Source organism: Neomonachus schauinslandi, chromosome 4 (assembly GCF_002201575.2).
Source record: "Neomonachus schauinslandi chromosome 4, ASM220157v2, whole genome shotgun sequence".
Taxonomy (NCBI): domain Eukaryota; kingdom Metazoa; phylum Chordata; class Mammalia; order Carnivora; family Phocidae; genus Neomonachus; species Neomonachus schauinslandi.
Genome location: NC_058406.1, coordinates 90,914,393 through 90,941,800, shown reverse-complemented (window position 1 = coordinate 90,941,800; position 27,408 = coordinate 90,914,393). Strand labels below are relative to the sequence as shown.

The 27,408-nt window shown below is 54.9% G+C and overlaps 1 protein-coding gene across 3 annotated transcripts; it reads right to left on the bottom strand.

Moving 5' to 3' along the window:
• Nucleotides 1-8,035: 8,035 nt before the first annotated feature.
• On the bottom strand, nucleotides 8,036-27,267 carry CSF1 (colony stimulating factor 1). 3 transcript variants are annotated; one of them, XM_044914096.1, is made up of 10 exons: nucleotides 26,993-27,267; nucleotides 23,657-23,779; nucleotides 22,371-22,433; nucleotides 20,587-20,757; nucleotides 17,050-17,197; nucleotides 15,339-15,878; nucleotides 14,860-14,990; nucleotides 14,224-14,276; nucleotides 13,812-13,870; nucleotides 8,036-10,154 (listed from the first exon to the last, which is right to left on the bottom strand). In XM_044914096.1, exons 1-9 carry the CDS (start codon nucleotides 27,029-27,031, stop codon nucleotides 13,825-13,827), a joined length of 1,314 nt encoding a protein of 437 aa, XP_044770031.1. In that variant the 5' UTR covers nucleotides 27,032-27,267; the 3' UTR covers nucleotides 8,036-10,154; nucleotides 13,812-13,824. The 3 variants fall into 3 exon arrangements, with proteins under 3 accessions (XP_044770031.1, XP_021545666.1, XP_021545667.1); XM_021689991.1 differs by having other exon boundaries at nucleotides 14,860-15,878; XM_021689992.1 differs by lacking the exon at nucleotides 15,339-15,878.
• Nucleotides 27,268-27,408: the final 141 nt, after the last annotated feature.

Genomic DNA, 27,408 nt, shown 5'->3' with positions numbered 1-27,408 from the left:
ATTCTTGAATTATTTTCTTTTGTTTTTTGGGGGGGTTTTGAATTTTTTTGTTTTGTTTTTGTTGTGTGTGTTTTGAATTATTTTCTTGATGATTGTCCTGGGGATTACCATTAGCATTTTAGAACAATCTGGCTTAGATTACACCAATTTAAATTTGTAAATACTGAGAAAAATGTTTAATTTTTCTCAAGCATTGTGATGTGAACAGTGAATTGAGTATACTATTTATATTAAAATATTGTTCTGAAAATTTTCAAAAATCTGCCAAAGCAAAGATTAGAAAAAAACCAACTCCCGTGCATCTGTCATCTTACCTTGAAAATTGTCAACTCATAAATGATTTGGGTTCTATTCCCATAGAATGACTCTGAAGCAGATTCCTGAAAGTGCACAGCGAGTTTTTTAAAAGATTTTATTTATTTATTTATTTATTTATTTATTTATTTATTTATTGAGCAAGTCGGGGGAGGGACCTAGGGAGAGGGAGAGAATTTCAAGCAGACTCTGTGCTGAGCACAGATACCCATGCTGGGCTGGATCTCATGACCCTGAGATCATGACCTGAACCAAAACCAAGAGTGGGGCGCTTAACCGACTGAGCCACCTGGCACCCCCTGAGAGTGCATGATATTATCTGTAAACATTTTCATATCTCTTAAAGACCCAACATGGATGTGCTACAGAGATTGAAAGAGACTTCACATACATGGGGCGCCTGGGTGGCTCAGTCGGTTGAGTGTCCCACTCTTGATTTCAGCTCAGGTCATGATCGCAGGGTCGTGAAATTGAGCCCCATGTTGAGAGTCTCTCTCTCCCTCTCCCCCTGCCCCTCCCCCCACTGGTGCTCTCTCACTCTCTCTCTCAAATAATAAATAAATAAAATCTTTAAAAAAGGGGGACTTCACGGGGCGTCTGGGTGGCTCAGTCTTAAGCGTTTGCCTTTGGCTCAGGTCATGATCCCAGGGTCCTGGGATCAAGCCCCACATTGGGCTCCCTGCTCAGCGGGAGGCCTGCTTCTCCCTCTCCCACTCCCCCTGCTTGGGTTCTGCTCTCCCTATGTCTCTCTCTGTCAAATAAATAAAACCTTTAAAAAAAAGGGGGGGGGGGACTTCACATACAGAAGTTGCAAATTATGGATCTTATAAAGATCTTGAATCAAATGAAATGGCAAACCAGGAAACAAACAAATGAGGCAATTAGGGAAATACACTAATTTAATTTTGATAGTACACCAGAACTTTGCTCCTATATTGCTCCATACTCCCCCTCCTTAATGCTGTTATTTTCACAAATGACATCTTTACACATTTTTTTGCCCATTGACATAGACTTATAATTATTGCTTTCTGCAGTTTTCTTTTAAATCAGGTAAGAAAAAAATACACTGTCTTTTGTATTTACCTACATATTTACCTTTACACACTCTTTATTTCTTTATGTGGATTCAGGTTACTATGTAGTATATTTTCCTTTTTTTTTTTTAAGATTTAATTCTTCATTAGAAAGAGAGAGAGTGTATATGGGTGAGAGGGGAGAGGCAGAGGGAGAAGGAGAAGCAGACTGCCCGCTGAGCGGGGACCCTGACGCAGGGCTGTGATCCCAGGACTCCAGGATCATGACCTGAGCTGAAGGCAGACACTTAACCAACTGAGCCACCCAGGCACCCCACTATGTAGTATATTTTCATTTCAGCCCAAGAACTCCCTTGGTATTTCTCATGGGTCACATCTGCTCAGTGACAAACTCTCAGTTCTTATTTATCTGGAAAAGTCTTAATTTCGCCTTCATTTTTGAAGGCTGCATATAGAATTCTTGCTGGATTTAGAATTCTTGGAATTCTTGGTAGAGAGGTATTTTTCCTGTCAGCACACTGTGCACATCATCTCACTGTGCTCTAGCCTTCATGGTTTCTGATGAAAACTCAGCTGTTACCCTTATTGAGGGGTCCTTGTACTGTGTAAGTCATTTCTCTCCTGCTGCTTTGCAAGGTCTCCTTGTCTTCTGAAAGTTTGATTATGATGATTCTAGGTGTGGGTGTCTTTGAGTATTCCTACTTGGAGTTCATTGAGCTTCTTGAATGTGTAGTTTAATGTTTTTTTATCAAATTTGGAAAGTGTCGAACTATTTCTTCAAATATTCTTTCTACTGCTTTGTCTTCCCTCTCCCTTTTTAAAAAAGATTTTATTTACTTGTTTGAAAGAGAGAGAGAGAGAGCATGAGCAGGGTGGGGGTGCAGAGGGAGAGGGAGAACCAGACTCCCTGCTAAGCTGGGAGCCCCACACAGAACTCAATCCCAGGACCCCGAGATCATGACCTGAGCGAAGTCAAATGCTTGACTGACTGAGTCACCCAGGCACCCCATTATGCATGGGACTCCTATTATGCATATGTTGGTGTGGCTTGTTGTTCCGTTGGTCTCTGAGACTTCATTGGTTTTTCTTCATTCTTTCTGTTATTCAGGCAGGATAATCTCAATGGGTTTATCTTCGAACTCACTGATTTTTAAGATTTAATTCTTCATTAGAAAGAGAGAGAGTGTATATGGGTGAGGGGGAGAGGCAGAGGGAGAAGGAGAAGGAGAAGGAGAAGCAGACTGCCCGCTGAGCGGGGACCCTGACGCAGGGCTGTGATCCCAGGACTCCAGGATCATGACCTGAGCTGAAGGTCTCTGGCTGTTCAAGCCTACTGTTGAGTCTCTCTGGTGAAATTTTCCTTTCAGTTATTGTACTTTTCAACTCCAGAATTTCTATTTGGATCCTTTTTTATAATTTCTATATCTTTGTTGATATTCTCTCTTTGGTAAGATATTAGTCTCATATTTTCCTTTAGCTCTTTATTTTTTTTAGGAATTTATTTTTAAGTAACTTCTACACCCAATGTGGGGTTCAAACTCACAAACCAAGAGTTACATGCTCCACCAACTGAACCGGCCAGACGCTCCTTCCTTTAATTCTTTAGACCTGGTTTCCTGTAGTCTTTGAACACACTTAAAATACTTCATTTAATGTCTTTGCCTAGTAAGTCTAATGTCTGTGCTTCCCCAGGGAAAATTTCTATTGGTTGCTTTTTTCCCCCTCATGTATGAACCAACTTTCTTGCATCTTTACACACCTTGTAATTTGCTGTTGTTGTTGTTAGAACCAGATTTTCAAAAGAATATAATGCAACAATTCTGGAAATCAGATTTCTACTCCCTCCCCAGGGTTTGTTGTTTTCGCTGCTATAGTAAAATACTCCAAACATAACATAGGCCTTGGGCCAAATTCTCTTCAAGACTAAAGCTGTTCTTTGGGAGAGTAGAGAGAGCTTCTTGCATGTAGGCATGGAGCTCGTTTCAGGAAAACCAACGTGGATTGAGTGTCCACAGAGCACTCTGATAATGATGCCTCTTTGAGGCTCCCCCAAATATCACAGGCAGAGGGAGGGTTATGTCCTTAGCCTTTTCCCTGTATCCCCAGAATGACTAGAGTGTGTCAAACTTGCAGATGTCACACTCAGTGATCCTGATTCAACCTTGCTCATGCAATCCCAGCCTATGACAACCTCCTCTGGAGATCTGGCTGGTTGTATGGTGAGCATATTTCCAGTCTCTTCTCCCAGGAAGGTCATGATCAGGCAAAATAAGAATAATATCAAAGCCTGTTGCCAGCTAAAGTGATCAGTGCCCAGATGTCACCTGGGCCAATAATTAGCCAGGGGCCTGGGAGATGCCCAAAGGGTGGGCAGGGAGAAAACACAAGGGTCACAAAAGATCCAGCCAAAGGAAGTCAGTGGAGAGGTTGCCAGTCAAGAAGGGCCTTTCCCCCCCAAAAAAGGGGGGGCGCCTGGGTGGCTCAGTCTTTAAGTGTCTGCCTTCGGCTCAGGTCATTGTCTCAGGGTCCGGGGATCGAGCCCCACATCGGGCTCCTTGCTCGGCGGGAAGCCTGCTTCTCCCTCTCCCACTCCCCCTGCTTGTGTTCCTGCTCTTGCTATCTCTCTCTGTTGAATAAATAAATAAAATCTTAAAAAAAAAAAAAAGAAGTTCCTTTCCCAGAGGCCCAGGTGGTGGGCACAGCACCCTGGAAGGCCCGTCCTCCTTTCTTGGTAGATGTAGGGTTAGCAGCAGGGCCAGATACGAATCTGAGTAGGAATCTGTCATAGGTACCCCTGCCCAGCGCCAGACTAAACAATCCTTCTGAGGGGAAGAAGAGGGAGGATGCTAAGGCCCTGGGGATGCTCAAAGCCTGCCAGACTGGCATGAAGTCCCCATTTGTTGTGACAGATGTAACAAGCATCTGTTAAATGCCTACTAGAGTGTGATCTGACAAGACAGACAAGACTTTGAAAATAGCCAGGTTGGGGTTCCAAGCTAGGCTCTGCCACTTACCACCTGCTGTGACCCTGGCCAAGTTTTAACTGTCACTAAACCTTAGTTTCTACATCTATAAAAGAGCAGATTATCACCCACTCATGGGGCTATTGTAGGATGGAATGACATTGCATTTTTAGAGAGTGCCTCACTCACACCAGGCAATTAATCAATGAAAGTTGTTCATATTGTTGGCAGAGTTGAATAAGGAAGAGGACTAGACCACGCCACATGGCTTGAGATCCTTCTATGGCTTCCTCTGCCTTGATTTTCCTGTAGGCCTGCACGGCCCTGCATCCTTGGTCAGGTCCTCTGTCATAAGCTCTCCCAGAGCCTGTATCTTCCTACCTCTGTTTTGGTCTTATGGTTAGATACTTATCTGTGTGACTGACTAATACCTGTCTCCCTCACAGACTCTTTGGCTCACCATTTTGTGCTCAGTGTCTAGCAATACACAGGGAAAGGAATGAGTGACTGAGGATGAGGCTCTGGCCTCCACAGCCCTCACTGGGTGCACACACTCAAAGGGACCAGATAGCAGAGTGGCTAGGAGCAGGCATCCAGGATCTCAGAGCAGTGCTGGGACCTGGGGGCCGGAGCGGCTGGGGCCCAGCATGGGGCTCTCACCCAGTTCTCCTCCAGGAGTTGTTTGGACAACTCCCTTGACCCAGCCTCCTCCACCTCCCCCATCTGTAACATCTCCTGCCCCACTGCCCCCCAGTCCCAGAGCTGCATTAGTGTAGACTCCAGACAGGATCATGGGGGTCAACTTGTGGGCCTTCCTGTGGTCTCAGACCAGGGACGGCCATGGCAGCCACAGCCCTTGCAGGCTTCGGAGTGGGCCTCTCTGTGGGTCAGTCACTTTGTCATGGGGCTTTCCCAGCCAGCATGGTCCATCTTATTCCCTCAGCAGTCCTAGCATCCAGGCCAGCAGAGCCTGGTCATCCCCCCTTCCCAGAAACTGAAGTGGGAAACCAGGGGGCAAATGGGCTGCTCTGGCAGAGGGGGACTTTACTGGAGTAGGGGAAAGTGGGCTCTTTCCCCTTGGCTGCCCAGCAACTGACCTGGGCACTGCCCATGCCTTAGTCACTTTAGCACCTTATTCAAGGGGTCATCAGATGCCCAGCCAGACCCCAGCCCCCCCACCCCCCAGCCCCTTCCTTACCAGGGCCCGCAATCTGCACGAGGTTAACCTCAGGCTTCTTCCTGGTCGTCTCTGATTCACTTTCCTGTCTCTGGCAGGATAATAGTTTGGGGTTTGGCCGGGCCCTTCTGCTGGCATACTTGAAGACAGAGTTCCTGACCCTGCCTCCGACGGGCACCCACTGCCTCCCAGGGCTACTTTCCCCTGGGTCTCCTACCTGCCTCCTGCCTCAGCTCAGAAATCCCTGAGCTACCAGACATCTGAAGCCTCACCCAGTCAGGAAACACCCAGCTCTGTCACCTTCAGCTGAGATGAATCAGGTGGTGGCAGCCTCCCCGCTCTGCTCCTTGGTGCCTGCGCAGAAGGGAGCTGTGTTTAGCCTGGGCCCCTGGGACCGCTTGGCAAGGGCAGCAGCAGAGCCTGCTTTATTTGGGGGCAGCCCTTTGGAGTCCACATGGTCCTTTCCGGTGTGTCCCCTCAGACCAGGTAGACCTGGCTTGTATCCTGAAACCAGTTCTAAGGATGAGGAGAAACCTGAGGCTCGGGGAGGATACATACTTGCCGAAGTCCGCACCGCTGGGCAGTAAGAGATCCAAGCCAACTACCTACGTTCTCTTGTTCTGAATCCAAAGTAACTATTGTTCTGTAGATACGACACTCCTCAAGCAGCCACTTGCAACTTGGGGAACCCAGGAAAGGCCTGCTGAGATTCTCTGGCCTTTCTCTCTGGATGCCTCCTGGGGCTTCTGGAAAGGCAGGTGAGGGGCAGGGGTGTTTTTTCTTGTTTGGTTGGTTTTTTCATCAATCCTTGAAGTATCCGTTCCATCCATAGCCCAGATTAATTAGGGTTCTAATCTAACCTCATCTCCATCAGAAGCCGGGGAGAACCTTCCGCTGAATGTCCCTCTTCTGCTTGGCTAATGAATGAGTATAGTTATTCAATATACATTCTACGGGTTAATACCGAGTAATACCTAGAAAAGGACACCCACAAACTCTGGTCAAAATTTGCATTGTTATGCCTTCGTTTGCTCATTCAGTATTAACCTTTTGACACGCATTTATTGAACACTTACTGTATGCCAGGTACTCTTAGGCACTGGGATGCAAGGAGGGTTGCAGAACAGTTCCTGCTACAGTTCATGGCCCAGTGGGACAGACAGACAAATTAACAGGCTCTCAGTCTGTGGGAGCACAGAGGAAGAAGGCAGTAAGCCTGCGTGGGCCTCAGGGACCTGTGTCAGGCTGGGAAGGCTTCTCAGAGGAGGTGACTTTAAGGTGGACCTCAAAGGAAAAACTATGAATAAGTTTCTTTAAAAATCTTTTCTGAGGGGCTTTTCATGAAAGATGGGAAATGTTCAAGGGAAATGATGAGGAAATAGGATGGTAGTGGGGAAGTTAAGGGAAAAAGAGGGATGACAGAGGTACCAGGGACTTAATCCCTGGCCAACTTTGTTTAGGGCCAGTCCTGGCCCTATAACCTTTGTCCCCTAAGTGCAAGGACCCAAACTTTTTAGTCAGCATGGTCCAATAAGATTTCTGCGATGGTGCGAATGTTCTGTTTCTGTGCCTTCCAACATGGTAGCCACATGTGTGGCTAGTGAGCCTTTGAAATGTTGCTAGCGTGACTGAAGAACTGGATGTTTACTTTTATTTCGTTTTAATTTATTTAGACTTAAATAGTCACCACGTCAGACAACACATCTCTACTGCTTCTCGCCCTAGATCACATTTGAATCACTTAAGGTGTCTTTTAAAATTTCTAATGCCTGGTGCCTGAGCCTTCCCCCTGAGATTCTCATTTTGTTGATCTAAGGTGGGGCTTGGGTATCTGTATTTTTTCAAACAACTTAAGTGATTCTCAGGTAAGCCAGTGTTGAGAACCACTGATTTGAAACTTTGTCCACCACACTCTCACGGGTGGGGAGGCCCTTGTTTCACTGGGCTACTTAGGGCAGGTATTTGGGCTGTGCTGGGCCTTCGGTCTCCCTGGCCTTCCCGAACACCCATCTGCCCCTCCAGGCCACAATGCCAAGTGGGAGGATCAGGGCTGAAGACCTGCTGACTCTCCCCCTGTCAGCCTCACCCAGTCCCCAGCAGAGGCAGCACTGATCCACCTGAGCCCTGCTCCCATGCAGCCACCTGCTCCCAGACAGCAGGGGACAGCAGGGGACCGCTGGGGACCGCTGGGGACCGCAGGAGTCCGTGTCAAGGAGCCTGGTCCTTGCCGGCCTGGGGCCCTTGGACAGAGCCCAACTAGCCATTTTCCCAGGCTGGGTGAGGCTGGGCTGGAGCAGGGGCCACTGGCCAGGCCTGAGGTTTGGCTGGCTTCTGTCTACTTCCCCATTAAACAGATATGCCAATGAATGTGTTTGGGACAGCAATGATGCAGGTTTTGGTAACCAGCCTGGAGAGAACCTTCCTTCCCCATGTGTCCTGAAAAAAGCTGAGCTGGGGCTCCTCCAGCAGCTGCTGCCCGCCCACCCCCATTTTTGCCCCCCACACCCCAAAAGCACTTTTCCCATGACTCACACGTGGCAGCTTGTGCACTTCTTTTATTATTAAATATATAAGCAGCTTCCTATTTTTTAAATAGATATTTAAATGACTTTATATAAAATAATTCACCACTTCCAAGTATAAAAACAAAATCTCACAGTGTGTGAGCCAACGTTGCCTCTCAGCTCCCTCAACAAAGGGATTCCTGTGCAGGTAGCCAGGGGAGCCTCCCAGAGGTCTGGGGGCGCTCCCACATCTGTGTCACCAAGCGCCCACAAAGAGCTTCTGCAATGGGTTGGATTTGCTTTCTTGACTTTTAAAATACTGTATGTTTGGGGTGGGGGAGGAATGCCTTCTTTCTGTGGGGTATTTTTTTTCCCTCTTTCACTTTTGAATACATATTTTCTAGCATCAAATATAGAGTCTGTGACTAGAAGGAGCCCCACAGGACAAGTTCCCCGCTGCCTTTCCTTCAGCTGAGGGCAGCAGGGCAGGGGTGGGGGGAGGGGCGGGAGACTCCCACTTTTGAGGGCAGGAAGAAAAGTTCATGGCCCAGCCCAGAGGCCAGGAAGGGGGGAATCTCTCGGTGGGGGGCCCAGGGCAGCAGGAGAGGAGGGGCACGGCAGCACAAAGGGACCAAGGCGGGGCGATCAAGGGCCCGAAGCCTCCCGTCGGCTCTCAGAGCAGTGGCAACGGGCTGGCCCAGGAAGCTGAGGCCCTCAAGGCAGACTTGCAGGCGAATGCCTGGTCCCTCTCACACCCTGGCTGGCCTGGTCAGAGAGATAGTGGAGGGGCAAGCGCTGGGGGATCGCTGCCTCCCCAGGTGGGGGAAGAGAAAGGATGGGAAGAGGATGGGAGCTGGGTGGGGTGCTGTGATGGGGCCGGGGCCTGGTATGGGGAGGGAGACCAGGCTGCGGGGTCGGGGTGCAGACGCCCTCTCCCAACCGCCGCAGCCTACCCATAATTGCGAAGACCCAGTTTCAGTGGGAGCTCGCCCTGCAGCCTCCCTCTGGGTCTGCCTCTACCCTCCCCGCCCTCCCTCCCGCTAGTCACTTCCCTCTTGGGAATGTCAAAGTGCAAGATGCAGAAACCTGCGAACAACACGATGCAGCCTAAAGACCAGCTCCGGCTGGCGGCCCAGCTGCTTCTCCCACCCCATCCGCCCTGGGGAGTCGAAGCCTGGGTCAGCAGAAGGTCAGGGCTTAGGGGCTCCCTCAGTCGACAGGCAAGGCCAGCTCGGGCCCCCGGCGCAGGGCGCTGGCGAGAGGCTGGAGGGGCGGGACGGTGCACAGACGTTCGCTCACGGGGATGGACGGGGCGGGCTGTTCAGCAGGCAGGTTCAGTATTCACAGTGCAATGGCTTCCTTCAGGAGGGGAGCCTCTGCGCGGTCTCCCGGAGAAGCGCTGGCAGAGCTGGAGGGAAGGTGGGGCAGACGCCAGAGCTGGCTCTCCCGCTTGGCATCGGAGCCAAGCCAGACAGGTCCCGAGGGCAGGGCTGGCCTCCCCTCTCCGCCTGGCCACCAGCAGAGGGCACTTGGGCAAGAGGAGAGGGTGTAGGCCCCCTCCGGGCTGTCAGCAGGGACCTAGCAGGCCCCGGAAACCTTCTCTTCCCGGCTTCTGGGCTGCACACCTTTACGGGAAATCCAGCCGGGACGCTGGCCCGCCCTGCCGATCTCCTGTTTCTCTCTCCGGAGACAAGTCCCTGCTTGTCGGTGTTGGGATCCCTTGACACCAGGCGGTCCTCTGGGCACAAGGGCTCTTCCATTCCTCAATGCCCTTCCTGCTCTCCCACATCCTGCGGGCATCCGGGTCCCTGGCCCAGGTGTGGCTTGGAGGGGAGTGGGAGGAGGACACAGCCCCTGAGGCGCAGAGGGTCCTCAGCCGGGCTTCCCAGCCTTCCTCCAGTGGACGGGAGCCTCCAGGGCCCATGATAAATATCAGCAGCGTGGGGTGGGGGGGGGCATCCTCCAACCCTCTCCTAGTCAGTCCAGAGTCTGAGGGTCAAGGGCAGGGGGACCCCAGCCTCGCTGCTCTGCTCTAGTCCTGGCAGGCAGGAGCCCTTGTGGTAGGCAGGTCACATTCCCAAGAGAACCGCTGGGGAGGGGTGGTGGTGGACGCTCCCATCACGTCTCCTCCTGTGGAGAGACTGTCCTGTGTGCCCAGCTGTAGGGAAGAGAAAGAAGGACCGGTCAGCTGAGTGGGAGTGGACGGAGGGGGTCGCTGAGGACATGGGTGGGGGAGGCACAGCGTTCCTGTGGGCTGGTGGTGGTGCTGCACAAGACTTCCTCCCGTCCTGTCCCTCGCCTTCCCAGCCACCCCAGACACCACAAGGAACCAGGCGGCTTTTCCTGGCAGCGGCCCAAGCCTCTGGCCAGACTGGCCTCACCTCCCACCTCCCCCCGGGGAACTAGGGACCACAGGGGGAGGTAAAGGGGCCTGGGAGAGGCCTAAGCAGGCCTGAGAGGGGGTCGGCCGCTGCTCGAGTGGCGGAGTCTGACAGGGAGGGAAGGGGGCACCTGAGTGTCCTTAGACCCCTCCTCAGGTAAGAACGTCTCACTGGCCTGGGGCCAATGAGCCAAGGGTGATTCCTGTAAACTCTAGCATTTCTTATAATAAGAATTTCTTATTCCCACCCCTACACCATTCATCACAGAGGGTCATCACACATGATACTCTGGATAGCAGGTCATAGGTAATGAAGAGGAAGAACCAGAGGCAGTTCCGGAACAAGGAAACTTCCATCCTGCCACCTGGCGTGCTAACCGCTAAGCAGCCCAGCCTCCTTCCCGGTGGGCCAAGGGACTTGCCTCCCTGCAAGGGAAGCAAGGCCCTGCTCTCTCCAACCCCACCCCCATCCTAGTCCTTTGCCCAGCATCCTTGGAACGCTTTGTTCCCAGAGCAGAAATCCCCTGGACTCCATCCAACAGTTTGACTTTGGATCCTGTGTGGAGCTTCCCTCCCTGACCATCCATAGGCCCTATTGGCAAAATCCATGATGGACGAGGAGGGCAGATGGGACCACAGCTTCTGGCTCCCAGCCCATTCCCATACTCTGGAGAGGGAAGAAGGGAGAACCATAAACTGGACATGAGCCATGCTGGGTACAGCTGGGCCACAGGCCCTGCTGGGGCTAGGAGGGAAGAAGGACCAAGTGGGCGAGTTCCACCACCCCTATGTCCTCATTCCTTGTAGTGGAGGGCTGGGGTCTGTGTTTTCTTTCTGAGAGTCCCTCCATCAGTCTCTCTGCCTCTGTGTTTTTCCTCTCTCTTGTCAGAGTGGTAGATAGTCTAGGGGCTGGCCCTGAATCTCCTGAGGCTCCTGGGGCCTGGGCTGGACCTACTGATCCAAGCAGGGTCCGGCTGTGACCCCTGCCCTGGGTTCCCTCTCTAAGTGAAATCTTGAAGGGAGGAAGAGGAAAGGTTGTCAGGACCTGAGAACAGGCAGGCAGGGAAAGCAGAGGAGGAGCGGAGAGGAGATGGGGCAGAGGGCCAAGACCAAGAGGGGAAGGTCGGCAACCAGTCAGAGGGTGGTGCAGCCCTGAGCCACGAAGGACCCAGGGACCTCGGTCCCTCCTCTGCTTTACCAGTCCTGAGGGGGTCTGGGTCACCCTCACAGCCCTGCCTGTGTCCCATCTGATCCGCTCACCCATCTTAGCCCATCCCACCAACAATGGGGAACCCAGGGTTCCAGGTGTGTTGCTTCATGCTCTTTTCTAAATAGGCTCCCCTGATTCTGAGAGCTTGTTAGGTCCCCTTTCTGTCAAGGAGTGGCCCAGACCTGTCACTGTACACATGGGAAGGTCCTAAGGCGCTCACTTGCTTTTGGCCCGGGGTGTGACTGGAAGCTCAAATGGGTTACCCCAGCTAGTCGGCCAGCCAGCCAGTCAGCAAGTCAGGCCAGTAGATAACTAGCTAGTCAGTTAGCCAGTCAGCTCACCACCAATCAAACAGCCAGTTTAGCAGTTACCAGCTAGTTGGTTGGTCAGTCAGAGTCACCTAGCCAGCTGGTCAGCCAGTCAGTCAGAGTCGATTAGTTAGCTGGCTAATGGGGTCACCCTGAAAGCTGGTCAGTTAGAGATGGCTGGCCAGGCTCAGGTGGTCAGTCAACTCTTAAGCCAATCAGGCCACATTTACTGAGTTTTTGGCAAGTATGGAGAAGCCCTCTCTGTATGAGAACATGGGATAGAAAAAAAAATGCCCAAAAAAGTGGAAGACACAGTCCCTGCCCTCAAGGGGCTTACAGCCTTCTTAGGGATGTGGAATGTACACATACACATAGAAGAAGGTTTGAAAATGGATAAAAACAACATCCAAGTAAGTGCAAATGATATAGTATTAACCAAATACAAAAGGGCTGAGGGGTAGGAACTGAAGAGCAAGCAGGGGTGGTGGAGTCAATCTGGAAGAACCGGAGGTGGGGGGGGTGCCTGGAATCGGGGGGCCAGGGCTGAGGAACGATAAGGGTTACATCTTTATCAACAACGTGGGTGAGGACAATAGAAGGCACTCCTCAACGTGCAGGGAACACACTTGGGAGGGCTAGGAAGACAGAATGAGGATTTAAAACAATTTCCACTGGCTCAGGTGATGGACAGAAACCAACAAGGTGGTTTTAACAAGGACACCTATAAACTCCTGCACCCAGGTTAAAAAACAAAGTTGTCCACGTATGGGAGAGAAGGCCTGGCTTGACAGAGGTTTATGGGAAATGGAATTCGGGGTTTTAATAGACCACAAGCTCGACGTATGACAGTATGATGCAGCTGTTAAAAAAACAAACAAAGAAACAAAAACCCCACTAATGCAATCTGGATCTGCACAAGTAGAAGAATATGGTCCAGATAAAGGAAGGCAACAGTCCCACTGTACTTTGAGCTGGTAGAAAACATCTGGAGCACTGTGTCCAAGGCTGCGTGCCCCATTTTCAGAGGGACACTGACAAATGAGTGTGTCCAAAGGAGGGCGACCAGGATGGTGAGGGGTCTGAAAACCATACCATATAAGGAATGTTTGAGGGACTTGGCCACACTTAGTTTAGAGAATTCTTAAAGGGGATATGGATAACTGACTTGAGACACTGGAGGGCTCTCATGAGAAAAGGAGGGAGGATCATCGTGGAGGGGGCAGGGAAGCTCCCTGGAGGAAGGACCTCCTCACAGCGCTCCTGAGAGATGACAGGGAGCTTGCCTGGGACTGGGAGTACGGGCTCAGCAGCTGGCTGATGCCCTGTCGGGAATGCAGAGAGGGGAGACCCCTATAGAGTGGGACGCTGGCCAAAGGACCTCCAAGAGCCTTTCCAAGACTAAGGTTCTATGGATCCATGGATCTAAAACCAGGGACGTAGAAATGATCTTGGCTGGGGAGAAGGGTGCAGACCAATAGAAAGCTGGCAAGAGGTAGGTGTTAGGGCCAGCTGCTGGAGGAGCCTGGGAGCCCAGGTGAGAAAGGTTTGGGCTTGGAGTGGTTGGTGATGCAAATTCCCCAGGAGGGTGAAGACTATGCAAGATTTTGGTTGCTCTGGAATGGAAGGTGGCAGCAAGACTAGAAACCGAATACAGAAATAATAACCCGATGCATGGGTAATAGTGCCTGGCCTCAGACTGAGGCGGGGGGGGGTGGGAAACAGGGTCGGGGGAGACCTGAGGATCCCGAAAGGAGACAGTAGGCAGGATCTGGTGATGGATGGAAAAGGGAGTAGGAGGGGAGGAAGTCAAGTGTGGGCCGGCCTCCGGGGACTTGGTGGTATCACCAAGGTCGGGTGGTTAGAAAAGGGGGTAGCTCATTTTAAAGGGGCGGAGAGAAATCCAAATCAGAGTCTTACCTTAGAAACCCCTCTACACTGGCAGTTCCACCTGTCTGTCCTCATCCCGGGTCAGGGGGCTGCAGGCAGAGCATAGGGCTGGCATAAGACTTCAGCAGAGGCTGAGGAGTGAGGGAACCCCTTAAGTTTCTCCCCCAACCCTCCCATGCATGTGCTCCAGCCCTCTGAGATTCAGAAGACCCAGAACTGCCTAACCCTAGGAAGAAATCAGGAAAAATCCCAGATATCTAGGAAAGAAGAAACGCCCTTTCTCCTCTCCGCCTCCCATCCTGTTCTGAGCTCCACTTCCTCAAAGCAAATGAAAGAAAATCTCCCCCAGATCTAGAAGGGAGACAGACGCCAAGACAGCCATATCCGCCGCCCCCCCCCCCCATTGCCGTCCAGAGCATCCCCACCCCCTGGAAACTCTCACCTGCCCTCTGGTTGCTCCATGGGAGAATCCACTGTCTGAGGCTCTCGATGGCTCTGGGGACAGACAGTAAAGAGCAGGTTCACTGAGGAGCTATGGAACGGTGTGGGGACTGTGGCCTCACCCCCAGGCAGGGCTGGCCAGGGGAGTAGATGAGAGAGTTATCAAAGTCTCCCCCAGCCACCCAGATGTGGGGATGAACCGCCGGGCCAGGAGAGCATCCTGAGGCCTCCCTGCTGGGGATGCCCCCTCTCCTCTCCCCATGCAGTCCCCATGCAGGCTGATCCCTATGGGCCCAGGCTCCGCAGAACTCCCAGTGAACGTCCTGCCCTGACATCCGTCACAGCAGCACTCTCCTCGGCCAGCTCCCCTCACCTGTGGGTTCTCTTCCCACTCTCAGCCCAAGAATATTCTCTCCCGCTCCCTTCCCGTTCACCTTATAAGCCTGGGTCTCCCCCCTTTTTGAAGAAACCCTCCCTTTCAACCTCCTAACTTCTGTGTTCAGTTGGGCCCCCGCCTTGGCGTCGGAAGAACCCAGGCAGTGCCCAATAATCCTCCGACCTGCTTGACCCACTCCTGCACCCAGGCTGTGCCCCTGGCCCCATGGGCTGCCCTCCTTCTCTCGGGGGCTCTCCTTACCCGCCGTCTCCGCCTGTAGAACAGGAGACCACCGACGGCCAGCAGGACCAGGATGATGCCGGGCACCAGCAGGCGGAAGGTAAACCCGGGGTGCTGAGGGTCAGGGGGTCCCTCCTGCTGCCTCTCATGGCCTGTGTCAGTCAAAGGAACGGAGTTAAAAGGGGCCGGGGCCCCAGCCGCCCCCTCACTTGCTCGTCTTCCTTCCAGTTCTGTGGGGCTCCTTCGATCCCTGGTGCTCCTTCTGCCCTCCAACTCCCCGAGGGGCAGCACATAGCCCCACGAGTGGCTTCTGGGAAGACTTGGCTGTGCAGAGAGGGCCGAGGGACTGCTGAGGCCTCGCGGGGGCCGCGGCGGGGTCCTGGCAGAGCTCAGCTCCTGGTGGTCTCTGGGCGGGGCAGACGGACGGTCTGTCTTCTCAAGGGTGTGACTCTGGGCCTGGCCAGCGGGTCGCGCAGGGCCCACCGTGGGCAGGGGTGCGCCAGCCGTGTCGTCCGGCTGCTGGCCGCTGGCTGAGTAGGGCAGTGGAGAAGGTGCTGACAGGCGGTCACTGGGCCTGGCGGTCGTCTCGGCCTGGACTCTGCCTCCTCCCAGCTCTGCCCCTTGGGGTATGGGACCCTCACTAGCCTCTCCGGAGGCCTCTTCTAGGGTCCAGTTGGTGCCCAGTGCAGAGTCAAGAGCGTCCTCCATCCCAGGGACGGGGCCCCCGACAGAGGGCCGGGGCTGACGTGCATCTCCGCCGGGGCCGGCCTCCACACCCGGGGGCTCCGGAGATTCAAAGCTCGGGCAGGTGCTCCTGGGTGGTCGCTGCTTGGCACTTCCCGGGTCCAGGCCCACAGGGCGGGGGTGCTGCTCACTGGGCAAGAGGGAGCTGCCCTCTGTCCCCTCAGAGTCAGCCCAGGTCAAGCCGGCCATAGGGGCCATGGAGGGGGCAGGGGGCTGCTGAGGGGAGACAGAGGCCAGGTCACTGCTAGGGGTGGCTTTGGGGTACAGGCAGTTGCAATCAGGCTTGGTCACCACATCTGAAAGAACCACAGAGAGAGGGAGAGAGAAAGACGGGGAGGAGATAGAGTCACCAGCCTCCGGCACAGCTTTCCCGGGGGGGAGGGGAGGGGTGGAGAGAGGGATATGGGTCCGGGGGTCCCTCACCCCCTAATTCAGCGCTGGGGCTGAGGAGAGGACAGGATCAGAGCCAGGCAGAGAGCAAAGAGTGGGGTTTAGAGGCACAGGCCGGGGGCCGGGGGCAGGGAAGACCAGGGGACGGCCTTTCCTGGAGTTCCAGCTGGCGAGGTGCCAAGCCGGGGTTGAGCAGCAGCTAGCCAGGAGGTGGAGCGGTGGCCTCCCGGACTAACACAAGTCACCCTCAAGTCCCATAGACAGTGTTGGTTGGAAAGCAGCGAGGTGGTTTCATGCATAGCCAGGGGCCACACAGCCACAACCACGGGTGGGGACAAGCTGGGGCTGGAACGTGGCCAAGACTTGAGGCCTTGGGACTGAAGCAACGAGACTGGACTGGGCCATTGGCAGCTCGCAGGGCCTCAGCCCCTGCCTCGGGGAGCAAGGTTGAGTGTAGAAGGGCACACGTGGCATGGGATGCAGAGACGAGGACACGCAGGGCACGCATGTGTGCGGCTGGGCCTGCACGGGAAGCTTTTGAACGATGCTCAGACTTCAAATCCAGCCTTTTCCCTTGAGGGGACATTTAAGGCATCCTGGGGACTTCTGGAGCCAGGGTATCCTGGTGGTTCACAGCAGGGCTCCTGGCGCAAGGGCCCTGACTCCCAGATGGAGCCTCGCTCTCTCCATGGAAGCCCCTGTACGTTCAGCCAGCCTGCAGAGCCGGTGGGGAAAGCCTCCATGCCTACAGGGCTCTCCGAGAGGGGCCCCTTTCCCCTTCCCTAATCTCACAGCCACCAGCATGATCCTTCTTGATGCCTCCACATGCAGACATATTTGGTGTGCATGCACACACATGTCAGAAAAGACATGTGCCCAGGACCGCCCAGAGGTACATGAAGCCACATATGTACACGAGAAAAGCACATCTGCACACACAGGAGCACGAGTAGCAGCCAGGCTGCCTCCCCAGGGTCCTTCCGGCCTCCCTCTGGCCCCACGTCTCACCTCCCAATCCCTGCTCTCTTCCCTACACCCTCCCCTTGTCCTGCACTCGCTGGCCCTTTCGGTGCTTACCTTGGCTGGAGCACTTAGCAAAGCTGTTGTTGCAGTTCTTGCTGAAAACGTTCCAGTCCTTTTTCAGGAGATTCTTTGTTTCATTAAAGACATTCTTGATCTTTTCCAGCAACTGCAGGGGTGTCTCATAGAAAGTTCGGACACAGGCCTGGAAAGAGAGCAGGGGGGCCCCCCTCGGTGAGGAGGAGCATAGATCCATGTCTCTAGCTTGTTTGCCAAACTCCCTTGGCCTTTCTCACATCCGTCTTCTTTTTCTCTTTCATTTTCTCCCTCCCCTCGCCCCTGGTCTGTGGTGGAATCAGTCCTGAGATCTTGAGATATGCCATTTATTCGCAGATCTATTTAACACATATCTGTGTGCCAGGCAATTACCTGGGAATCACGCAACAAACACCAGAGACATGGTCGCTGGCCGAGCTGGACACTGAGTCCGGTAAGGCATTGGCCTTAAACACGCTGTTACGAGCGCAGTGAGTCACATGGAGAAGTGCGGAATGATCTGAGAATGTATAACAACGGGGACCTAAATGAGGGCTCATGGGGAATTTCCCCATGGAACCAATGGAAAGATGAGCAAGAGTCAACCAGGAAAGGAGGTGGGGTTGGAGAGAGCTGTCTGGGTGGTGGGAACAGACTGTGCAAAGGTTCTGAGGCAGGAAAGAGCCTGAAATGTCAAAAGACTGAAAGACAGCTAGAGAGGCTACAGTAGTGCCATCTAGGAAGAAGGTGACAAGAGAGGCAACTGAGAGCGGTCAGCAAGGGCCAAGTCCTGCAGGCCCTTGCTGGCCATGTCGAAAACTGTTAACTTGATCCACAGAGCAAAGACAAAACATCTGAGCGGTTGTTAGGGAGGTGGGTGGTGGCACGATAAGACTCAAGTCTTAGAAGGATCATCCTGCGGTGGTGGAGAGCAGGCCACGGGGCCTTGGGTCCTTCTCTGGCATTGGTAGGCCTTGGAAGGGAGCTGAAGCTACCCCCAGGCCTGCCTGTTGAGCTGTTCTTTTCTCTTCTGCTCATAGGACCCAGGCTCCCCACACGCACTGGAGCTCTGAGAAGCTTCACACACTCCTGGCGGCCTACTTGCTGATGACTTCCAAATACCGAGCTTTTCCTGACACTGGGCTGCATAGGGAAGGACTGTAAGCTTTACTAGGCTGTGAGGTCCTCGAACCCATCTCTGAATGCCCACGGCCTGTGCAGAGTAGGCCCTGGAGAAATGTTGCCCCGATGGATGAATGAACGAACGTAGGCGTGAGAAGACCTGCGCTCAGCTGCACCACTCACCAGCTAGGTGACACTGGCCAAGTGGACCACCCAGTTTGGGTTCCTTTCCTCTTCTGTAAAGTCAGAACCACCATCCCTTCCAGCTTCCCCACCAGGGCTGTTGTCAGAAAGAGGGGTGCTGGCGCTCTCTTGCCTTTCTTCATAAACCTCCGTCTCCTTCGTGCCTCACCTCATACTTCAAAGAGAAGACCGCAACCAGCAGACAGAAGGTCCCACTGCCCACCTCTGACACAGAGGCGGTGCCTTCTCTCCTCAGGGGCTCTGAACCCCTCAGCAGACCGGCTCCTCTAGCCTCGAGGCTCCCTCCCTCCTCGAGTCCACCCTGCTGCTTCCACGCTGGATCTAGGCTGGTAAAAATGCAGATTCCCAGGCCCACCCACAGATCCAGCGAATCAGACTTTCTTGGGGTGTATCCTGGGAATCTGGAACTTAAACAAGCTCCCCGAGGGATACGTGTGAACCTGAACAGTGGAACACCTCAGCTTTAATACCCCTCGGTAAAAATGGTTCCTCCCGCAATCCCACACTCCCTCTGGTGACCTTTCCCTTTTTCTGGGCCCTTGTGGAGCCGAGCTCCACTTCTCCGTTCACCCCCATCAGCACGCACCTCGGGCAGCAGCTGCGCGCTGCCAGGCCCATCGGACACTCTTCCACCCTCGTCTTGCTTGACTTCTCAACCCCGGTTGATAAAGGTGACTACTCTTTCCATCTTGAGACACTCTTCTCCATGGGCCCAGCGAAATCAGTCCCCTCGTTTTCCTCCTGCCCCTCAGGCTGCTCCTTCCCAGTGTCCTCATCAGGTCCCTGTGTCTGACTGGCTTCCGAGGGCTGGGGTCCCGGGGCCCTGTCCTACCATGTCCTGCCTTCACACGGGACATCCTTGCTGCTTCCTCTTACGTGCGCGTCTCGCCGGCCCAACTCAAGACCTGTGTGTCCAGCTGTCTGCTCTGCATTTCCGCTCGGCTGTTTCACAACATGGGGTTCATGTACCCCAAACTGAGCTCCTGCTCTTCCCCCGAGCCTGCTCTGCCTGCTGATCTTGCCCATTTCAGAAGTTCGGCAGCTCATGGGATCTCCTATGTGCTCCAGACAAAAGCATCCTGGAGACCTCCCTTCCCTCGGCTGCTCACCCCCACGGCCCCACCAAATCCTGTGGGTCCTTCCTCCAAATTGGTCCTGGGAGCAGAGCCACTTGGTCCACTCGCAGCACCCTAGTCCAAGCCTCTAGTGACTCCGGCCCCGACTTGCGCCCCATGCTGGCCTCCCAGCCTCCATTCCTGCCCCCTGCAGTCCACTCTCCGCAGGGCTACCAAACCCGCCTCACAGTTAAGTCCAACTGGGTCACTCGCTTGTTCACCAGGGCGTCCCTCACACTTCAGACAACATCACACGTCTGTAAGGCCCCCCACGGGCCCCCGAGTCCTGCTTCCTCCCCTCTCTCTGTCTCTTCCACGCCTTGGCCCTGGTGACCACCTTTTGGGCTCCTGAATGTGCACACAGCCCACCTCAGGGCTTTGTGTGTAGCCTTCCCTGTTCTGGAATTCTCTGACCAGCCTCACTGCTTCCTAACTCTTACTCCTCTTTGGACCTCCAATGAATATTCTCTTACTCGGGAGCCTTCTCCTTCCCTTCTTCCCTACCCCCCCTTTTTAAGTGAGAGTGCCCTTTGTCTCTCAGAGCCCCAGGAAGCCCCCCTTCATGGCTCCCTCCCTCACCTCCTTCAGGTCTTCCTTTGCCTGGTCATTGCCACCCTACATTTGCCCATATTTTACTCATATGTTTTGTTAACTGTCTCACCCCCTCCCCCAAAACGTAAGAGCCTTGCCTGTGAAGGTTTTTGTCTGGTTGGATCCCAGCGGTTTCCTGGCGTCCAGACCAGTACCTGGCTCCCAGTAGGCACTCGGGAACTACTTGTTGAATGAACGAATAGTCCTCACGCTCCGTAATGCTATTTATTTGTGTCATTCTTTGTTTAATGGTGGCCAGCCTCCCCTTACCAGAAGCCCCGCAAAGGTGGGAACCATGCGCTTCTTGCTCACGATGACATCGTCAAGGCCTAGCACTGTCCCCTGCCTGGCAAGTCCTTAGCAGAGGTGCGTGGGGTGAATCCGTGAACAAGAGCGTGAGTGCACAATGACAATGACACGGGGAGGGGGGGCACGGGAACACACCTCTGTGCATATGGGCAGGCATGGGACCACCAAAGACACCCTCTGCTCTCACTCCGTGCTCCCAGCTCCACAACACTCCTACCTTGTCCTGCTCTTCATAGTCCTTGGTGAAACAGCTCTTAAGCCTCAGAGACAGTTCCTGGAGCTTCACGATGACATTGGCGTTGGGAGTATTGTCTTTGAAGCGCATGGTGTCCTCCATTATGTCTTGCACCAGGAGAAATGCCTTCTTAAGGTAGCACACGGGATCTTTCTGAAAAATGAGAACCTGGCGTTTATGGTCTGGCTGAGGTGGTCTGGGAACCCAGGCTCTGTGACAGGTGCCCCCATTCCTGGCAGATGGAGGGCTGCAGCCTGCCCTACGCCTGCCCCTAAGGGGGCTTGCCCCTGGGGGGAGGGCCGTGCCCCTCCAGTAAGAAGGGGGGCGCTGACCCCAGCTGCTCTTTCGTGCTCTCTCTCTGGGATCTGGAACTGCTGGGAATTGGGGTAGAGGGAAAGACATGGGGTTCTGATCAGAGACATCCTCAGATTTCTGGAAGATGAGGCTTTAATTAGAATGGGGGCTCATGGGTAGGGTGGGTTCTGGGGGAATGCTCTCTGTCTCTGTCTCTCTTTTAGCTTGCTTTCGCAAAAAGTCCTTTACCACGTGGCTCCTTCTAATCCTCCAGGCCACAGGGGAACTAAAGACCACCCGAGGGTCCAAAGAATAACCTCAGTGTTTTGTCTCCCTGAGAGATGGCAGTTGCCTCAAGGGAGACTCTGCTTTAGCTATTCCTAGTACCCAGTCCTATCATTTCCTAGTGAAGGAAACTTGCTACGCTTGTTAAGGTGTGAGTGAGTGAGTGAAATACTGAAGCTATTCTTTGGGCCATGAGGTGGTCTCCAGTTCTAACAGACATGTGTATGGGTCAGGTGTGCAGAAGCGCAGAGATGGAAGCAACTTCTGGGCACATCACAGTGATTCTTGTATGAGGCACAAAGATGAACAGATGTGGAATAAGGGGTGGGGTGGGGGCAGTTGAAGAGGCATCACAGGCACAGGAAGAGCTTGTGCAAAGGCTGGGAGGCCGGAAGGGGCAGACAACCGGGTGGGAGGGTGGTGGTGGTGGGCAGGACTGTGCCCTGTAAACCCCAAGCTGACCAACCTGGGCTTTCTCCTGCAGTGAGGGGGGGCCCTGACAGGTTTGGGAGAGAAATGAAGGTAATAGGTTGGAGTTCCTAGAGCTCCCCCTGCTGGCGGGATGATGGGTGCATTAGAAGCAGAGAGGCCTCTTAAGGAGGCTCTTGAAACTGTCCAAGCAACTGATTGGGAGAGGCTGGGGCAGAACCCAGAGCTGCTGGGAGGCAGAACCAGCAGCCCTTGGTGGCTGGCTGGGCGTGGGGTAGGAGGAAGAGGGAAAGGGCTGGACTGACTCCCTGGCTGCTTCTCTGTCTGTTGGATGGACTGTCATCCTTCAGCAAAGCATGTGACCCAGAAGTCAGACGGGTTTGCCCTAGGTCTTACAGCCAGCCTGCCTGGGTTCAAATCAGGCCTCCACCACTTAGTAGCTATGCTCCCTTAACCTCCCTGAGGACCATAAGCAAGATTAGCATATCGCAGAGCTCTACCGTCAGGATGAAATTCGAAAGTGCCTGGCGCATAGTAAGACCTTGATAGGTGCTGGGGCCAGGGGAAGGGAGCAGCAGGGGACTCGAGGATCCTGCTCAGCCCTGGACCCTGGCACCCCAGGACTGAGCACCAGCGATCCTCCCACCCTCTCCCTGCCCAGTTACAGGATTTCTCCTCCCTTCATGCTCCCACATTTACCCACCTTGGGAAGCACATAGAGGGCCGGCACATGGGCCTTGGAAATAACCATAACTCACCAACTGCTCCTGGTCTACAAACTCAAAGGCAATCTGGCAGGAAGTCTCCATCTGACTATCGATCTGTAAGAGAGAGCAGGCCAGTGGCAGCCGGGTGTCTGCAGCTCAGCTGAGCCCACCTAAGAATGAAGACTAGAGTTTCTGGGTGGATCAGGTTTGATCCTCCTCTACCTCCCCACCAACCATATCAGGAAAGACAGAGCCAAGGGAAAGACTTGTGCCTCCCACATGCCCAGGGTGGGCTGTAGAAGAACAAGAAGTCTCCTCCTTCCGCCTCCCACTCCATGAAATCTGACAAAGAGCCGTTAGTTATAAGGAAGAACTCTCTAAGAGGATACAGGGCATAATCTTCCATGACAAGTAGTGAGCTCCCTATCGTGGCAGGAATTCAAGCATAAGCTAGACAAGCTCTGGGGATTCAGGATCTATAGGGGCTGGGGCTAGATGTCCTTAAAGCCCTCCCTGGCCCCCAGAGCATTCTAAGCCTCGGAGAATGCTGTGGCTCTTGGTCTAGCTGGGACAGCTGCAGTAGCTACATGCAAGAGGAAAAGTGTAGAGGTAAGAGACGCAGCAGGCCCAGCCTACAGGCCCCGAGCTCAGGGCCATGGAGCCGGCCTTAGCCAGTGGTGCTCCACCCTGCCTGGCTGGCCAGAGGGATGGTAAATTCTCTTCTGAGCAGGACCGTGGCCACGATGGTAACCTGATTCTGCCTGGCTGAACCACATTTGGAATTGTTGACCTCTCTGGCAGCCCGATTAGAGTAAGGCACGGGTTCCTTCATGGCGGCCTTGGTGAGCAGTCCTTCCCAGGCCCAGGGCTCAGGCAAGAGCCAGGAAAGGGAGGGTGGAGGGCTGGGAGTGAGGCAGGAGCCTCCCATCCTGATCTGGCGGTGGCCCTGGTGCCCCAGGAGTTAGAGGCAACATCTGGACACAGCAGGCAGGCTGGGCTGGCTCCCTGGAGGCAGCATCTCACTGAGGGAGAGCAGGCCTCACCAGCCTCCTCCGAGTCCACGGTTGACCTTCCAAGCAACCATTAACCCAGGCAACCTGCTGGGAGCCCTCCCTGTCCACTGGCTGCGGCGGAGTCACAGAGGGCTTCGGGGTCAGGTGTGGGTCAGAGATCCTGAGCCCGAGAAGGTCAAGGAGGAGAGCATCAGTGGAGCCATGCATCATGGCCTGCACAGCCTTATTTCTCTGCCTGCAGCCCTTGCCTTTGACCCTGTTCCCTGGCTCCTGCCTCAGTTTCTCCAGTAGGGAGAAGGTAGATAGGCATGGCCGCACACTCACCAGCTGCTGGAGGATCTGCAGGTGTCCGTTCCCGATCATGTGGCTACAGTGTTCGGACACTTCCCCGGTAATACTCCCGCTCGCCAGGAGCCAGACCAGCAGTAGCAGGGGCTGCAGCCATGTCTGTGACAGAGAGGGCGTCATTACTGCCAGCTCTCCGTCTCCCTAGGAAGCCCCACGCCCTGCCAGGAGGGGAGAAACAACAACCTCATACCTACAGTGCTCCAGGCCCTGCCCCTTGCCGTGGGATGCAGCGTTCCCCAAACCCAGCTTTCTCGGGATTTCCTAACTGGCATGCACAGTCTTCCTCTCCCTTGATAACTACCCGCATGTCATCTCCTCCAAGAAGCCTTCCCAGATTAACGAGGCCAAGCCCGACGATGCTCTGAACTTTTCATGAGGACCTGGGAAGTGTTCCTACCAGTCTCAATTTCACTTACACAGGAAACTCCTTGAATGCAGGACTTGCATCTGCTCATTGTTGTGTCCCTGCAACATCAAACACGAGCCAGACATCTTGTGCGCTGCCCGCTCCTCTCAAGTTCATGTTCATGCACCCACTTCCAGACTCCAAGCCAGAGATATTTTCCCTGGGCCCAGCCCTTCCTCCCACCTGATTCCACACAGGTCTGGCTCTGCTACTGGAAAAACCAAGCTCCCAAACTCAGTTTCACTGGGAACTTATCCCATGCTGGAGATCTTTTGGAGCTCTGGGTGTGTGTGTCAAAAGGAGCCCAATGGCTTAATCAGAGGCGGGAGTGTCAGCTCTAGGCCATCCCAGCCTATCGGAGCCCCATCAGGCTCTGCATCCAGCCAGCCAGGTCTTATCATGACCGGGAAGTTTTCTGAGATCTCTCCCTCCTTCAGCTCCCACCTGGCCTGGGAGCTGTTCATCCTCAGAGCAATGGGACTGGCCCCTGACACCCCATCATTCCCCTTCCTTCCTCTCCCCCTCCTCTTCACCGAGGTCCCCTCAACCCTCTCCCTGGCCCAGGTCTCCCCTTCTCCAGCCAGGGGCAGAGGGACTCTTGAGCCTTCTTTCCTCCAGCTCAAGGTTGCCTCCTGGCAGCTGATGTCCCCAGATTCAGGGAATGCTGTCAGGGTGGGGTGAGAGCTGGCCCTTTCCTGGGCTCTGGGCTCTGCCTCAGTAATCCAGATGATGAGACAAATACTGCAAATAAACAGCACATTGGAAAAACAAGGAGGCTATGAAACAGCCTACAGCCCACGACAACATGCTGATTTACATATAACTACAAGCCCCAATGTTTGTTAGCTCCTACCAGGGAAGAGAGTCCCTGGCTGTACTACCAGGGAGGGCACAAGGAGAAGAGGCCTCGGTGAGGCCTTGAGAAATGGGGAGAAGTTGATGGCAGAGAGAGGGAAGGGGAGGCCTGGAGGGAGGAGGCATGGGGTGGCCCAATGCCATTCAGTAAGGAGATCTGGTGAGGGTCCTGGCCTGATCCGGGGGAGGGAGAGTGGAAAAGAGGGAGGACACTCATGGGGGGACTTCGGACTCTGCTGGGCAGTTGAAGAGGTAGCCCTGGGTAGGAACGGCTGCCCAGGTCCTCCCGAACCTTCAGTTTCAGGACCCACTGGAAACGGGGCCAGGCAGAAGGTGTGTCTCTGTCCCAGGCCGGCTGCCCCTGAGGCTCTGAGCCCCCAGTTTTGGACAGCATGGAGGAAAGAGCCCTGCAAAAAGGGATACTCAAGAAGACAACCTTGCCACAGCTCTTCAGGATATTGATGTCTGAGGACAGCTTCACTCCAAGGGCTGCCTGGCTTTCAGACCTATTTCAGGCACTGGTGTGGAGAAAGTGTGGCCACCACGTGGGAAGCTGACTTTGAAGGTGGATCCCCACCCCTGCCCCTGGGGTCCCAGTTTTGCCTCAGAGAAGGAACTGGGTGGGCACCTAAGGGTTAACACTCTGGTTCAGCTCGCATGTGGCTGGGCTGGCTCTTCTTCCCCTCCATTCTTCCTCCCACCCGCCTGGCCTCAGACTCTGGGACAGCCACGAAGGCACCTCTGCGGCAGTCCCACAGACATCCCTCAGTCCCACCGTCCAGCCTCACCTGTCCCTTCCTCCTCATCAACAAGGGCCCTGGAGCGGCCTCGGCGGGACCAGTGGGACCCGACCTACCGCTGCTCCTGTCTAAACCAGCCCCCTGCTCTCTCCACCTTTGCTGTCCTCATGGTCTCCCTCCAACCCTTATCTTTGTCTTTTTGCCTATCAGCTCCCCCTCCACCATTTCCCCTCCCAGCCCCGCCTCCTCTCTCTCAGTTGGGCTCTCCCTCCCCTGTGGATCCATCTGCTCTTCCCCTTCCTTCTCAACCCCACCTGCAATCCCCTTCATGCCCCTCCAAATATCTGTCTGCTTCTCTCCCAGCCAGGTTTCTCCTCCCATTCTCCTCTAGGGCTCCTCGGAAGTAAACCTACTGGGAGACCACCCTACTATTCATTGACAGTGCCGCCCTGCGCTTTCTAGGAGCTGCCCCAGCTAGTGCTGGCTGTTGGGTCCAGACCCCACCCCCCGCCCATGCAGGCCTGAGCAGCCCCTGGCGCACCTAGGGTTCTGCACCACCAAACCCTCCTTCCACCTCCCTCTGCCGCTGCTAAGCCCAGGATCTCCCCAGTTGACTGAACCAGATTTTGCAATAAAAAGATTCAGAACTAGTCCCAGGCAGCTCTGGAGTCCCGTCCCCTGCAAAACAGACTCGATCCAGCCACCCAAGCTCCCAGTAGCTGGGGCCGGCCGCTGGAACAAGTAGAGGCTTGCCTGACTCCTTCCTTCTGCCAGCAGGTTCCTGGGCACAGGCCCTGGCATTCTGTAAGCTGGATGACCCCTGAACTTCCCCCACCCAGAAGCGTCCACTCCCCAGGAGGGCCTGGAAGCACGTGTGTGGCCCACGGGGAAGGCGCCACACTCAGCGCACAGCCACTGCGCCTGTCTCTTGGCGGAGTCGAGGCAGAGGAGAGAGGCAGGGGCTCACACGGAGCTGGTACAGAGCCTCTGCCCGGGGCTGCGAACCCCTCTCTCCCGCCAGCGGGTGGCTCAGTGTGCGCTTCCGCGCAATAGGGGTGAGCAGCCTCCCCTTTCCAGGGAAGTACCGCAGCCCCGGGAGCAGCTGCAGGGCGCCACCGGGCTCAGCCGGGGCGCGCCCGGGACCTCGGGCAGCCGGCGTACAAAGATGGGAAGGACACCGGAGCCCGCGGTCTCCGCGGGGGAGCCTCGCCGGCCGGCGCGCCCGGGCAGTCGGTTCCGAGGAGCCGCGCCGCTGCGCCTGCTCCCGCCGCAGCCCCGCCGGCCCCCCGCCGCCTCGCGGCCGCCGCTTACCGTGGGAGGGCAGCGCCCGGCGGCGCCCCGCGAGGTCATACGGGCAGTTGGGTCCCGGCCGGGCGCGTCGGCCGCCCTCGCTCGCTCGCTCGCTGGCCGCCGCAGAGCCCGCGCCCCGGCCGAGGGCCGCGCTGCCGTCCCGGGGGTGCGGAGAGCGGGTGGCGGCGCCGAGAGCAAGCACCCAGGCAACTTTCACTTTCCACCAGTCGGGCTCCACTAGCCAGCTCCTCGGCACAGCCTTTTAAGCGGACTTGTGGGGCATGTGGTTTATGGGAAATCACCTTGGACAGGCGCCAAACACACAGACGCACATACACACACACACACACACACACACACGCGCGCGCGCGCGCGCGCACACGCGCGCGCGCACTGCCACAGAACCCAGACACAGACACACTCCAGAGCCCCACTGA